This window comes from Chaetura pelagica, unplaced genomic scaffold, assembly GCF_000747805.2.
Source record: "Chaetura pelagica isolate M959 unplaced genomic scaffold, ChaPel_1.0 scaffold116, whole genome shotgun sequence".
Classification (NCBI taxonomy): domain Eukaryota; kingdom Metazoa; phylum Chordata; class Aves; order Apodiformes; family Apodidae; genus Chaetura; species Chaetura pelagica.
Genome location: NW_009953655.1, coordinates 5,197,193 through 5,212,867, shown reverse-complemented (window position 1 = coordinate 5,212,867; position 15,675 = coordinate 5,197,193). Strand labels below are relative to the sequence as shown.

The following is a 15,675-nucleotide window of genomic DNA, read 5'->3' as shown; positions in this document are numbered from 1 at the left end:
GGAGAAGAAGGAAGGAAGTTGTCTTCTGTGATCTCTGACCTTCCTCTGAGCTTACGTAGATATATGGAATGGAATATCTTTGGCCAATTTTGCTGTCTGTCTAACTCAGCCTCCTACAGGGGGGTCACAGATCTCCCCATAGTGTCTGAGCCGGCAGAGCGCAGGTGCGGCCTTGAAGCCTCAGTAGTTAGAAAAACATTCCACTGTCTTATCAGCCTAGCAGAACACGCTGTTGCTAGTTACAAGAAAGCTTACTGAAGGAAAAAAAAATCAGCAAAAAGAAAAATTGGCTTCATCCTGGCTCAAACCAGGACAACCACTCATACACTCTTCTCTTAATAACTTCTTTTCGCATCTAGAGAACCAGAATACTGAATTTCCAATCTTATATAACAATTTATTTTCTTGAAATAAAAATTAGTTCAAATAAGTTTTTTGAAGTTTAGATTTCTCCCTTGATATTTTCCATTACAGATACATTATCTCCTTTTTTTTTTTCCTGTAAGCCGCTATCAAAATAAACACCTGTAAGATGTCAAATAATTTAAGAAGCAAAAGAGAGAGTCAGAAATATAAATGAAAAATCACACAGATTGTATAAAGAAGTAAGATATATTACCTGTAAGCACCAGTGTTGAAAATAAAAGCAGAACCTTACAGGATCTGGGGGTTAGGTGATCTTGTGAGATCATTACCAACTGCTGTTACTGTCCTTCTCCAAGAACTTGGCTATTTGAAATTGTTAGACATACTGGCCAATTTGAACTTAATATCTGAACATATTAAAAATTAGTAATTGGATTTAATTAAGTCAGTGATCACATCTCTAATGGTTATTAGCCTAGAAAGCACCATTAATACATATGGACCAAGTCTGTCAATGTACTTATGGGGAAAATCTTAAAGAATTGAAGAAATATCTTACAATAATGCAACTGTATACCAAGTCCTGGGGATATCGTGTACGAGCAAGTCTGGAAAATGGCTACATTTCATGTGGTGATGACAAGTCCATAGGTTTGAAAGTTACCCTGCTCAGGGCCTCTTCTGCATAGCAAATAGTGTCACTGAGTTTAAGACCTCTCAGCAAGAAAAACAAAGAGCTTTAGTATATATCATAGGGCTCTACAGCAACAAGCCATTTTGCTTTATGTAGCCCACAGGTTTCACATAGATTTCTACCTAGATTCACAGAACAGAATGAAGCACTATTCCAACAGTAGCATTCTTGTTTGGGTTCTTTGGCCAGTAGCTTAGGGAACATTTCAAGCAAAGTTAATCTAAATGACTTTAAATCATGCAATAGTAATCCATCTGGTGTGCAGTAAAGCTGATAAAAAAGCAGCAACTGGAAAAGGTGCTTTTGCCAATACTAAATAAGCTGTTACCTATAGTACAAATAGCTCAAACATACTTTGGTGAATTTCACACTTACTAAAATGCCTTTCCTGCCAGATTTTGTTATTGACTATGTTAGAGATGATGCAGAGACAGTTCCTTCCATCCTTCCAGCCAGAAACAGCAGGTGAATAGTATTGGAAGGCTGTGAGTCAAGTGATCTCACGGCTGTTTATGGGATACAATAAACCTTGGGAAGAACAACACTTCAGAGAATTGGTGAAAAACTTGCAGAAGGAAAGAAAACAGCCGCATATTCCAGACTGAAACTCACAGAAAGGTTAGAGTTACACAGAAGATGGGGAAAACTGCACAACAGTACTTTAGCTCTAGTTTCTACGATCGAGGCTCTAATCTAAGAATGCAGCTCTGTAACAGTAATGCTCAATAGCAATGATAAAACATAGCATTTTATAGGCCTCCTAATCCTATCTTAATGGACTTCATGGACACATGGAGACACACTCATCCTAATATTCTTATAGTCTAAGTGCCAGTCTTTCCAGGAGTTCTGGGTGTGCAGACTCCTGCAACTGTTGAGAGCTGACAAAGCTCTGCTAAGGAAGAAAAACAGTTGGTTGAACTTCACTACAGACACATTTCTGTGGATGATAAAACAACCAGGGGACCAGATCTGAATGTACCTCTCCCCATTAGCAACATCAAGTGCCTGTCAGTGTGAACTGGCTATGGCTACACAGGTTTGTGGTACTTGTGAGTGACAAAAGTGAGGGGATAAGGCAATACTCTTTAGCAATGTGACTACATCTTAGCAACGTGCACAGCACCGTGTGTACCCTTAAGAGTGTCCAACCTTGACTGTAGAAACTAAGCGGAGAAGGCGAAACACAGAAATATCAACGATCCCACTGCAAAAATCTGTCTTGACTTACAGTGCAAATATGCAAGATCTGTGCAAAATATCTGCTTTAACTGTGAAAGCGTCGCTGTTTACAGAACTTAAGCATTGATGTCACTGTATTCAGGTAATGTAAATACAGGCATTTTTAACATTTATTTTTATTTTACAGCTGCTTCATTACTATTTCAATTGTTTGTAACTCTAGTCAGAGGCTACAAGACAACAAAAACATGAAACAAGCATAAGCTTCTTTATTTTGAGAAGACTGATTTCTACACTTGCTTTCTTATTCACATCCCTGTCCTGTCCCTTTCGCTGTACTGGAACAGACTCTTATGTGGCCTTGCAGTGAACCAGACCTGGCTAATGATATGGTTGAAGAAAGCCAAATTTGATTAGTTTTTTGTCAGATTATTTTTCAGGCAGTTCCAGCTCCCTAGCTGAGTCCCCTACACAGCTACACAAATGTTTGTCCCAGCACAAAGAAAAAGGCAGTATGGAAGTAGGAGCAAACAACCAAAGAAGCTCACTATGGAAATTACCTTTGGCCTTAAACTAGCAGTAGAAGAATCTTAATGTGTTACTGGCACTGATACTGGAATAGTAACAAAGCAAATAAAAGAAAAAAACAGAATTAACCATTTAAAAATAATCTGTAAAATCCTGGAGGTTGTGTGATGTATGCCATCTTTGCCAAGGAATTGTAATGAGAACTTTCAGAACCTGAAATCTCTTTCCAGGAGGGATTATTTTGCACCATTTATTGCTTTTCTGCCCAATAAGGTCCCTTTTACCCACGTCTTCTAGGGTGTTTTGTTTCCCACAGTTTTGTTTTCACTATCCAGAAAACTGCATCTGGCCTCAGTGATTGCTAGAGAACATGCAAAATGCGTTAAGTGTGTTGCATGTGTGGAGAGATTGATCACACTTTAATTGTACATGAAAGGCTAATAAAGACCTTCAGTTTTCCAGTCCATCATTATAATTAGAGCTAACAACTCTTGCCCCAGAAAGATCCTTTTCTCCCCTACAAACAAGTCTGTTAAAATAAATAGCTTTCTGCCTGGAAGTGGATTGAGGTATCTTTGATAGCTTCATTTCACTAGTTTTTCCCTGATCATAGGTTCTGTCTGTTCAACAAACTGTACACACAGTATCAGCAGATATAGTCAATGCGTTCAGAGCATGTTTTACAAAGACAGGTGTGTTAAGCACCACTTCAGAAACACGATGGATTTTCAAACTTTTCCCCATTCAGATTCAGTTGGGTATCATTTGTTTGTGGAGTGGGGAAAGCAGCAATGGGCTGCTAGTTACAACTGAATGTGAAACTGGTTCACCACCAATTCAGTGGCAATCACTTACTAATGTGCACCTCAGTAAGGGGTAATTTTGGCAATACTACATTAGCCAGGGCAGACAAAAAAAAAAATAACAACACCAACAAAGGGAAGAAACAGAAATACACATTAGCACTTACCCAAGCTCTTGCTTCATGTCCTTCCTCTTATGCCTGCCATGCATTTTATGGAAAAGCCCCTGGATCCTTAACATCCAGTTTTTTCAGTGGTTGTTTTTTTCCCTCAGTTACTTCAATTTTGAGGCCTTAGTGAACAGTACATTTCCAAGACTGCCAGAGTACTACTAACAGGTGGATATTTTTATATTATAAAAACAAAGACTACAGCTCTTACACCCCCTGGTGGCAGTATGATTTATTTTTTGGCAGGAAAACACAAAACGAGTCTAAACTCTCCATAAGAAATCCTGGAGTTCTATTTTTAACTGGTTTTATAGCGATTACACAAATTACTGTAAAAAACTGAGAGAAAGGAAAATATTTTAAAATATTTAATCTTTTTTTTTAATCTTTTTTTTTTTTTTTTTTTTTTTTTTTCAGAGTAACTAAAGTTGCAAAGACTTGCAAAACCCATATGACTTTTGGACATTCCAAGTCTGAAGCTATGAGACTTATTAGAAAGACAGACTTAGAAGGAGTAGGCTAGTCAATTGGACTTACTCTGCAAAAATTCCCACATTACTTCTGAAATTCTTTCTCTTACTGAAAACATTACACTCTGCATTGACAGGAAACCAGCCTTCGGCCAAATGACCCAAAAGATGAATTGTTTTCCAAAACCAGAAGGGACAACTACGATCACCTACTCTGTTTTCTTATACAGCATTAATCAAGGGCACTTTCCAAGGAAGCTCTGGAATTTCTTCTCTATGTTCTTTTTAAGTGTCCAGGTGCTTAACTTTCTGTATCCATATTGAAAATTATTAGAATAAAGAAGTAGAGGAAACAAATCTGACATCTGTCAGAAATATCAGACTCTGATCTTCACTTTGACCATTTGTCCTGCGTGTAATTGCACAGAAATATATCTGGTTTACTAAGTGTCTATGGTAGTTGAACAACACATTCAAAAAACTGGCAAAGCACACAGAATACTCTTAACACTTGTAGTCACAGCATAATTAAATGCTTTCCCATCACTACACACAACAGCTTTCTATACTGCAGGCTGTGATTTCTCTGGGATAAGCGAGGATTTAAGATTACTTAGCAGAACACTTTGACAAGGCAGTGTCTGGTGAAATGCCTCCCTGTGAATCTTGGCATTTTGCAGATCATGCAACCAACAATCCATTTTCAAGAGTGGCACGTCTTGTAGTCTCTGCAAGCAAATGCAGATCTATAAACCTACTACCTCTCCAGTCCCCACTCAGGCCTTTTTGTACCTCTGAAAAGCAATGTGTGCAATTCCTGACATTTTTGACAGCTCAGTGTGAGCAGGAAGGCTACAAAAAGAAAACTAGTTCTCTATTTCTTATGAACAGTGTTGGCACCTAGCTTTAGATGTCTTCACAGAAAATAGTTGAGGTAGATCAGGAAAACAGACTCCTCGAGTTTTCAGCTAAATGAAGGGCATCTATTGGTAAGCTTGGGCTCCCTCATCCCTCTATATGAACTCTGCAGCTTTCTAGTGTAGGGACTGTCTTAATCCATATTTAAGAGATCTAAGTCTCTGATTTGGGCTCCTCAGGCACTGCTGTTTGCAGAAAATAATATTATTTTTCTTAGGCAACATATGCAACGTAAACAGAAAGACGCCCAAAGTAAATAGAAGAATATCCTACAATTGCTTTAAATGACATGTGATGTCATAACTAAGATAAGGGACTCCATCTGACATTATGATAGGAAGTCACTCGTATCTTTTAATTACAGTTTATTATGTAGATTACCATTTCAAATTATTCAGTTATTACCAATATTTTAAGAAATGCTATATTTTCCCAGATAAACAAATACATGGTTTTTTAAAAGATCTGCATGCTGATCTCACACACTCTCTTCCTTCCTCATGTTGTGCATAAAACTATGCTGTAAGTTAAGAATGAACAGCATAATTTTAACACTTCTACAGAAATATGAAGCTGAATTACATTTACTCAGGTCCATGTTGCTGTGCCACCTGGTGGCTACTAGTTTATAATGCAGACGAAAGCAAAAAAACCCACCAAAACCCAAATCCCTTTCTTTAACAGACCTTTTCTCCCCTTTTCCCTTTATAAAACTTAATCTTCTAAGTGTTTGGTGTTGTTTTTTTCTTTATTTCATCTGTGTTTTCGGGCAATAGAGCATCAATAAGAATGAGATAGGTATCATAAAAGTTAGTGCTTTTTTTGCCACTACAGGCTATTTGGGACATCAGGAAAAAGCTTGTATAGACAACAAACTACAGAAGACCTATGACCTTCTGGAAAGCCAGTCAAAGCCATTACATTTGAAAGCAGGATATCTTAGGGTGTCTATCCTTTTTTTACTGCAATGGCGTATTATGAAGGACAACACATACCTGTGTCACACAGGAAGAGCTAAATTAAAGGCATAAAAAAGTGACTTCTCCCTCCCCATCCCCTTTACCACTTTAGGTCTCTGTCCTTACAGAGCTCTGTGTCTAATACAGGGGTTTAAATAATAATTTTTACATAATGGCTGTTTTACTGCAGAAATCTACCTAAATTTCCTCACCGTCTCCCCTCCCCATCAGATGCCTTTCATTAGCACAGCAGAGACCCAGTAAGGCTACTGAAGCTCACATACTATTTTATTTCGACTGTACAGAAAGAATACACAAAAAATCCAACTAACCTCCTTATCTTCTGCAGTGAACAAAATTAGTGCAGAAAATAAACAAGATACCTAGTTTCTCTACTAGGTCTCATTAATCTTACATCTTTACTAACAATAAACTTTGCCTGTGGACCTCCATTAGCCTTCCTGTGGGCTGGAAATGGACAGACAAAATAATTAAGGGCTTACACCAAGATGGGTGGATGGGCTGATTAAGTGCTTTCCCCTTAACTTAACTGAGTTTGGGGTTGTTTGTTGTGGCTTTTTTTCCCATTATTATTGTTGCAGAGTCTATGACTGCAAGAATGCTTGGGGATATTAAAAGAGTATCAGTGGCACTTAATATTCTAAAAAGTGAGAAAAGAAAGACTATGGTTATTTGGATTGAAAATTATGAAATTCAAGATTTTTTCAATCTGGATATTTTTTAGAAACACCAACAATTTAAAACCACTGAAAAATACCTCAGAAGCAAAGACAGGACTAACACAAGAGGATATTTGCACTTCTACAGTGTGATACAATCTAGAATGTTTCTTCCTTCAAATGGATTGACTTACCCATTATCCAATCCATTCAGGCCAATTTTCTTTCCTATGTCACCTACCATCACACCTGGCATTGGCAGGAGAGTTTTTGTATCTCGAATCTGCATAGAAGTGGAATGAAACATTATTTCAGTTGTGGAACAATGAAAGTTATCAACTTCAACTTTTCAAACAATGAAGATATTCCCAACTTCTGTTACTAATGTTAAAGAAAGCTCTCTGCTTGTATTCAAGCACATAATCCTGCATATAACTTGTATTTACATATCCTCACATTCAGGACACAGATCCCTTAATGAAAATTACATTGGCAATACAACATCACTGTGTTAAACATGCCCTATCACTGTGATTGCTGTCATGAGACTAGCATTGAAATCTTGGTCAGGTGCACACAGACATAGTAGGAATCTACTTTAAATCAGATTTGAGATACTCCAATTTTGTAATAATTTCTGTTCAGTCTGCAAATAGTCCATTTTACTATGTACAACTTCTCCGTTGCATTGCCGTATTTTCTGATGCCTTTAATCGTATAAGCTGATCTCTGTGGTAGAAGCATGCTGCTTTCATGTAGATCAGCCTGTGGCACTGGCAGACTTAAATAATCTTAAACCTAACGCAAGATTTCAGGACTTCATTTAGCACAGGTTAGTTCTAACTACATAGGTAGCATTACAATTTGGAAGCTTCTCAGTTCTTTTTTGGTTTTCAGAATTTTTTGTAGAAAACTGGCTGTTTAACCATAACAGAATGAGTGAACATTTAAAAACAGTACAATTGTTATTACAATTGCAATAAATGTTGAAGGCATTAATTAAAGAATCTGCTGGTCAGATAAAAATAACAGCATAACAGAAAGTCTTGAACCCACTCTGCTCAAAAGGAAAGAAAAAAGATGAGCAATATTTCTACCCTACCTGTACAAGAAAGGAATGCAATCCTTGACATTGTCCATCAGGGGTATAGAGCTGGGCGTACACAACTGCATGAGTGGCATGTTTCCCCATATTACCAACCCAGAATTTTGCAGCTTCAAAGTCAGGAGTATTGATGATAAACTCCTGTAGCCAGAAAAGAAAGCAGCAAACTAAATTATAAATTATAACAATGAACATACAGCTATTTTATTTTCTTTTTTCATGTCCATGGTAATGTTTTGAAAGCATCCAGGGCTTCATTCTGTACTCTACTGCAACAGCTGAGACCTCTCTTAACTATACTCAACTTTGGAGAGAATACAAGTAGCTAGGAAAAAAATTAGGGATGAAAAAGTTCATTACTTCATCGTAAGCCTGAAATTCAGCCTTCATTGCTCATTTAAGCAGTTAAAAAAGTAAAGCAAAATTATAGACACAGAAGCATTTTCCTAGACCTTAAGTTAAGCTGATCTGTGTGCCCATGTGAGGGACTATGAGGGCTGTTTCAGCTGAGGGCTGGAACCTATGCAGGGACCACCTCCTCCTTCTCCAGCTCTCTGTGGAAAGGAAGTCTGGTTGACAGTGTGAAAAGCAGCACACTTCTCATTTTGGAAAACTGGGGGACCATGAGTACTGGGAATTCTGAATAATACATGTATCCCTGGAATTTAGATATAGCTTAGATTCCAAACAGTGTGCTTTCTAGATGTAAAAGAAATCTGAACCCAGAGCTTCCTGATCTTAAAATGCAGACTGAAATGCTGTCCTACTGAAGTATATAAAAACTTATGTTTCAAATCTATGATACTCATTTCTCATTCGTTTGAAGGTACTTCATGACATACAGACACGAGTGATATTGTTAGTTGACAGTAACTTTACATTACAGTACAATAAAACACTACAGTCTTTAGGGGACATGATGAGCCTACGTTCTTGGGACATTAAATAACACATTTTAATTCAACTTGACATAAACCAAGTATGTAAATGACAAGGTTCTATCAGCCTCATCTCTTAACTTATATTTTTTTTCTCCCTTAATTTCCATTCTCCAATGAATTCTATTAATTTACTGAAAATGTTAAGACAATGAATTTATTTCTGCAGCAGTGTTGATTAAAAATAATACATATTAATAGTAAGCAGTATCCTAACACAATCAGAAGCTAAATAAACTACTTGTTCAAATAAAACCCAGAAATTTCTGGATTTTTTGTAAATATTAATATACAATAGTTAACTATTTTACTTTCTTGTATTTTTTTCTGATGGAATGGAATAACTTTCCTCTTCTTTAAAACTATTCTGTATATTAAGTAGTCAAAAATGCTAATGCAGAAGACTTTTGTTCTGAAAACACTTGAAAGTTGTGTGGGAACATACTTATCTGTTGAAATCCCCATTAACTGTGTAATTTGCAGGAATCCATTTATTTTCCTTATAAAGAAATTGATATCTTTTCTTTTTTTTTTTTTACATTTGGAGTTGAACTTGATTCTTTCTTGTTAATCAAAGAAATCCTTGAACCGTTTTGCCCTGTTAGCAAATAACAGTGTCTTAATAGCATCAAACTTTATTCCTGTGCACAATGGACTAACCTGAGTGCTAGGATCAAACGTGGCAGTAGTTCGTATGCCTTTGGTGTTAGTTCCATGGCTGAGTTCAGTCAGGGCAAAGCATCCAAATATCTAAATAAGGAGATATAAGGCATGGTTGAAAAGGACTTTATTACAGCAATCAGAACAGTAACATTTTCAAATGACTGCAAATACAGCTCTTGGAAAGTAACCTGTAATTGCAAGAAACCAATCAAACACAGCCCTGGGCTGGGAAGGACATCATGGCTGCAGAAGGGTAACAGGTACTTTTTCCTTCTCTGATGGCTATCTCATCCAGGCAGGTACAGATTACTACATCCACCAACTAAGTTTTCAGCTGTCTAGGTTGGAAGAACTGTTGTGTGGTGAAAATGGGCAAGTTTGCTTGCATTACAAGCAGCTCTAGGAACTTCCAAAGTCAAGAGAAAAACTGAAGGAGGCTGTTAATTTTAAAAATAAGGAATAGCCTCCGTTACTGAAGGGGGTACCTTTATATCAGGTCAATGTATGCATACACTTGGTGTGGAGAACTGACCTCCAAAAGTATGTCTCTCACTGAAATTGACTGTAACAAAGACATGTAACAAAAAAAGTAAAATAAAAAAAGGAGAAACAGTGTCAATACTGCGGGGCAGGGGCCGCGACTTCATCCCGAGCTGCACATAGGCCTGCACAGCAAGGGATGCCCATAGAGACGGTCACTGTGGGTCGTTACTGTGCCCATTGCTGCTGCTGCTGGCACAGAGGAGAGAGAAGGAAAGAAAGCAACAGAGGAGAAGGAGAACCAAATAAAAGGAGCCGAGCTGAAAGCAGCCCTGGCTGAGACCACCACAGGCCGTGCCTTTTATTTTAAACACATAATGTGTGTGTGCTGTGTGTGTGTGGAGCTAGTAGTAATGGTAGTCAGGGCTCAATTCTTCACTCTGCTCCTTGTTCTTGTATTTTGTTATTTAGAATTATCTAGTAAAGAGATCAGAAATAAAGCAAGGCTGCAGCTAGTGCCACAGGTCTGAAAATACCCACTTCTCACAAGCTATTAAAAATAAATAAATTACCTCCATGTTATGAACCTGTTTCAGAATGTCTGCAAACCTCATATAAGCACTCAAAATTGAACCTCCGAATACCTGTAAAAATAGAAAATTATGAATTAAATCAGTGACCCCATGATGGAAAGCATAAACTGCACAAGCATAATTTTAATAGTGATGTCCATTCAGGAGGCTAGGGAAAACAGGTTGCAGTGTGGGAAACTGTTCTTTTCTTCCCCACATAAGTCTAAACACACAGTGAACTACTACTTGCACTACAGCTGAAGGAGGTAACTCAGGATGTGATCTGTCAAACATACATGGCCAGCTCATGCTGAGCTTCTTGTCCACCATCACCCCTTCAAGTCCTTCTGTTCTGGTTTGCTACTTTGCTGATGTGCTGGTTTGATCTGGTGGGGTTTTTGGTAGCAGGTAAGGGCCACAGGAGGGGCTCCGGTAAGAAGCTGAGAAGCTCCCCCTGCTCTAAAACTGGCCAAGGAGCCATCAGAGAGACAATAGATGTGCCTCAGTGATTAACATACAGAAGAATTCATATAATACCTGAGCAGAGAAGGAAGAGGGAGAAGTGTTGTGCTGGAGGAGAAGAGCAGTACTGGGGAAGGAGAGCAGTGCTGGTGGTTGGTGAGGAAGAAGGTGTCCTAGTAGAAGTTGCCCTGCAACCCATGGTGAGATGGCAGGCTGTCCCTCTGCACTCGTGGAGGAATGTGGGGGGAAGCAGGGATGGACTGTAAGGAATCCTTCCTGAGGAGGATGGTGCAGCAAGAACCACCAGCCTATGAACTGACTCTAAACCCCATCCCCTGTCCCCCTGTGCCACTGGAGGGAGGAGGGAGAGAAACCAGGAACAAAGGGATTTGGGCCCAGGAAGAAGGGAGGGGTGGGGTAAGAAATGCAAGCCCTGCTCTTTGTGTTGTCTGTGTCCTGTGGGTGTTTGATTAGTGTGAAATTAAATTATTTCTTCCCGCAGTTGAGTCTGTTTTGCCCGGGACCTTAATCGGTGAAGAACCCTCCTCGTCCTTTGACTCAACCCATGAGCTTTATCCTCCTCATCCCAGAGCGTGTGTGTGTGTGCGGTGGGAGTTGAGTGAGCAGCCATAGGGCTGCTCCTTCTGTTGTCATGTTGTCCCAAACCACAACACCTTCTCCTCAAGGCTGTTCTCAATCCATTCTTCACTCAGCCTGTATTTGTGCTCGGGATTGCCCCGACTCAGGTTCAGAACCTTACGCTTGGTCTTGCTGAACTTAATGAGATTGGCATTGGCCCACCTCTAAAACCTGTCAAGGTCTCTCTGGATGGCATCCCTTCCCTCCAGTGTGTCAACCTCATCACACACTTTGTTGTCAGGAAACTTGCTGAGGGTGCAATCACTGCCACTGTCCATGTTGCTGACAAACATGTTGAATAGCACTGGTCCGAGTACCAACCCTTGGGGAACAACACTTTGAAGGCTTTGCACACGTCCAGGCAGGTGACATCAGTTGCTCTTCCTTTGTCCACTGATGCCATGACCCCATTGTAGAAGGACACTAAATTAGTCAGGCAGGATTTGCCCTTTGTGAAGCTGTGTTGGCTGTCACAAATCACCCCTTTGTTTTCCACGTGCCTCAGCAGAGCCTTCAGGAGGACCTGCTCCATGATTTTGCTAGGCACAGAGGTGAGGCTGACTGGCCTGTAGTTCCCTGGGTCTTCCTTTTTTCTGTTCCTGAATATGAGAGTTATGTTCCCCTTTTCCAGTCAGTGGGAACTTCACCAGAATGCCAAGACTTTTCAAATATGATGGACAGTGGCTTTGCGACTTCATCAGCCAGTTCCTTCAGGAGCTGTGGATAAAACCCATCAGGTCCTATGGACTTGTGCACCTTCAGGTCCTTTAGATGGTCTCAGACCTGCTCTTCTCCTACAGTGGGGTGTAGTTCTTGCCTTTGACATCACTGGGGTGGTGTTACTAGAGTCCTCGTCAGCAAATACTGAGGCAAAATAGTCATTGAGTACCTCAGCCTCCTCTACATCCTGAATGACTAGGTCTCCCATTCCTTCTGAATGGGGCCCACTTCTTCCCTAGTCTTCCTCTTATTGCTGACATACCCGTAGAAACTGGTCTTGTTGTCCTTAACATCTCTGGCCAGATCAAATTCCTTCTGTGCTTTGGCCTTCCTTACCTGATCCCTTGCTTCTCTGATCACTTGTCTGTTCTTCTTCCAGGATACCCGTCCCTGCTTCCACTCTCTGTAAACCTTGTTTTTATATTTAACTGTGTCCAGGAGCTCCTTGCTCATCCATGAAGGCCTCCTGGCACTCCTGCCTGCCTTCCTCTTTGTTGGGACATACTGCTCCTGGGCATAAAGGAGTTGATCCTTGATTCCTCTAAACAGTTAAAATGAATTAAATTTTTTAAAAACAAAGGACTGGGAAAAGACATAGCTTTAACAAAACAGGCAGAAAGCAACAGAATTATGGTATTACAAGACACTTAAATTCAAATATACATCAGCATACCCTTTGAACTGTACTTACACCACAATGTAAGAAATACTGGAGAGACAGAGACCAATCGTACATTCCAATACAGGTCGACAGGTGACAGGTCTTTACTGGGTTCTCTATGATCTCTTGCTGAGTAAGAAACTCATACTCAAAAAGCCTTTTACAGCGCAGGAATGTCAGCTCCTGGTACTTCTCACGACACAAATCTTCTCCAGGATGATGTGCAAAAAGAGGATCACTTTCCAGAGCAGAGAAGATTCTGTTCTTGAGGGAAAAAGAACCTGACATAAGAATGCTAATCCAAAAGAATTAATAAAACAAATTAATATTCATTTAGGATAATCAAACTACGATCAGTTGATAGAAAATGTAAATGTAAAAAGTCAAAACTCGAGAGAATTAAAAACGACATTTAAAATGGTCTGTCATTATGTATGCAGTTCATGCAGCTACATTTTATGAAAGCTTCTTGGTCATGAAGTTGTAAGTGTAGGACTGATTCACTCAATGTAAGAGAACAATATCTACAATTTACTGTTATTTTTCATAGCAGCTTTGTTATTTCACTATATGAAGTTATTTCACTACATGAATTACACTTTCTAAAGTGAAATGGCACTCAACTGAGAATAAGATAAAACTCTAGGGGTTAATTCATAATATGTGATAATGGTAAAGCTATTAAGCTGCTACAGCTGCTGTTCCCAGATGAAAGCAGAAATATTCTCCATTTAATGCAATAAATAATGCATCATATGCGGCCTTTCAAAACGTGGATCCTTTAATTTGGGTTTTTTTTTTTCATTAGATGATAATACTATGGCATTTGTGACATAAGATATCTGTGTCTTCAAGATATCCACATCTTCTTACTTGTCTTTCATGTAATTTAGAAGAAAAAAATAAAAAAAGAAGAAAAAAAGAAAAAGCAGTGCCTTACGCAAAAACTTCTAAGAAAGTTTTTTAAAGTACCTTCCTCCTCTCTGAAGAGAATGACACAGTAAGAAGAAAGAAAACCAGGAGATTTCCTATTCTTTTCTTTGAAAGGTAGTGGCATTCACTTTCTGCATGAACATCACTATTCACCCAGGCCACTCTGAAACTCCCTCACACAAAAAGCATTTGTGTTTTTTCTATACTTTAAAGCATATCAGTCAGATGCAGGACATGGCATTTTTGTTTTCTCTAATTCACATTCTAAGCTTTTAATAAATATGGTGAACATTCAAGATTAGCTTAAATCCACGTAAACCTATACCACTTTCAAAAAAAACAGTTCTCCTCCTACATCTTTAAGCTGTGTATTCCCACACCACGGCTTGTGCTGCTATTCATCTCTTATTTTGGTGGGGTTAACTTTCAGCAAGGTAAGCATGCTAGTCTCTTCAACAGCAATGCCACATAAGCATTAATGCAAGTACAGAAGACCAGAGGAAATTATGTCAGGTTAAAGGAAGACAGAAATACTATGTTTGACAGTAGCATGAACTTAGCTGAGCTTAAGTGCATTGTGAAACCATGGGATGTATGATTCAATGCAGACAGTACAGTAAAGAAATATGGTAGTTCTTTTTCAGTTTGACATGAACACTGAAGTTCTGTAATGTAGCACCTGCTGGTCTCCTCTGTACTGATGTTAGTAATGAAATGAGCTTTATGAGAAAAGGAGGGTGCTTACAAGTTCAGCTCTATTCTTAAAATTGGATATGCAAAACCCATTTCTTCATGCTCTCTATCTACAGAGTATCATTAAATACTCTCCAAAATTAAAACATGCTTCCAATTCTTGCAAAGTTTACCTTAAAACGGATGATGTCTTCACCATATAAGAACATTGCCATCTCCTTCCAGTTGAAGGAAGCTTTCTGACGATATCTGCAAAGTGGTCCTTTAGGGAAATCTGGTAGCAAAGTATCCCATGAACTTTGGTTGCCAGTGGCTTCTTTCACATTCAGTGTGGATGCCATTGTTAGCTAAACTGCACCAAACAGGAAAATACACATCATTAACTGAAGAACCACAAATGTCTACTTTTTAATAACAAAAAGAAATCAAAGGAGTTGTTAATTAAATCCACAGCCTTGTTACAATGTATGAGTACAGAAGAGCTGAGCCCACTAAAAGCTTGCCTTTCCATTTTTCTAATTCAGTTGGCTTGGTAAAAGCTAAGAAAAAAAAGTGCCTTTGATAAAATGTAAAATAGTATTTGTTATTAACATATGAGCAAAACATTTAAAATAAGCAAAATATGAAACAGGACACCATTGGTTAATACTGCATAATAAGAAAGGGAGGATGAGAGAAAAGATCCAGGCAAGAAAATAACATGTCTTAAAGAGCATAATGGAATAATTGTTAACCTCACTTCTAATTTAAATGCAAAATAATAAAGTATTAAAGCACCCAAACATGCATACACAGTCCTGTTCAAGTGCAGGAGACACCTGTATTATCTCCACATTACTAATTAGCATTTAAACAACTTTTAACTAAATGGCATGTTGGTTCTAAGTTAAGGTTTGTTTTATACAAGTGAAGTGATGAGCTATTGTTCATGCATAAACACGAGACAGAAGATAGCAGAGAAACAGTAGGAACTCTACTATTATCCTCCACTGGTTGTATATATGAAAGAGTGAGTAATAAAACTTTAATTTCATATACA

At 38.7% G+C, this 15,675-nt stretch overlaps 1 protein-coding gene across 1 annotated transcript in view; it reads right to left on the bottom strand.

Moving 5' to 3' along the window:
- ACOX3 (acyl-CoA oxidase 3, pristanoyl) overlaps positions 1-14,983 on the bottom strand; it is a 35,211-nt gene extending 20,228 nt beyond the window's left edge. The window contains exons 1-6 of the mRNA XM_010000275.1: positions 14,810-14,983; positions 13,041-13,274; positions 10,529-10,600; positions 9,474-9,563; positions 7,873-8,016; positions 6,965-7,053 (exon numbers count right to left, since the gene is read on the bottom strand). Coding sequence (XP_009998577.1) covers positions 6,965-7,053; positions 7,873-8,016; positions 9,474-9,563; positions 10,529-10,600; positions 13,041-13,274; positions 14,810-14,977 — 797 coding nt within the window. The 5' untranslated portion in view covers positions 14,978-14,983. The remainder of the gene's footprint in view (positions 1-6,964; positions 7,054-7,872; positions 8,017-9,473; positions 9,564-10,528; positions 10,601-13,040; positions 13,275-14,809) is intronic.
- Positions 14,984-15,675: the final 692 nt, after the last annotated feature.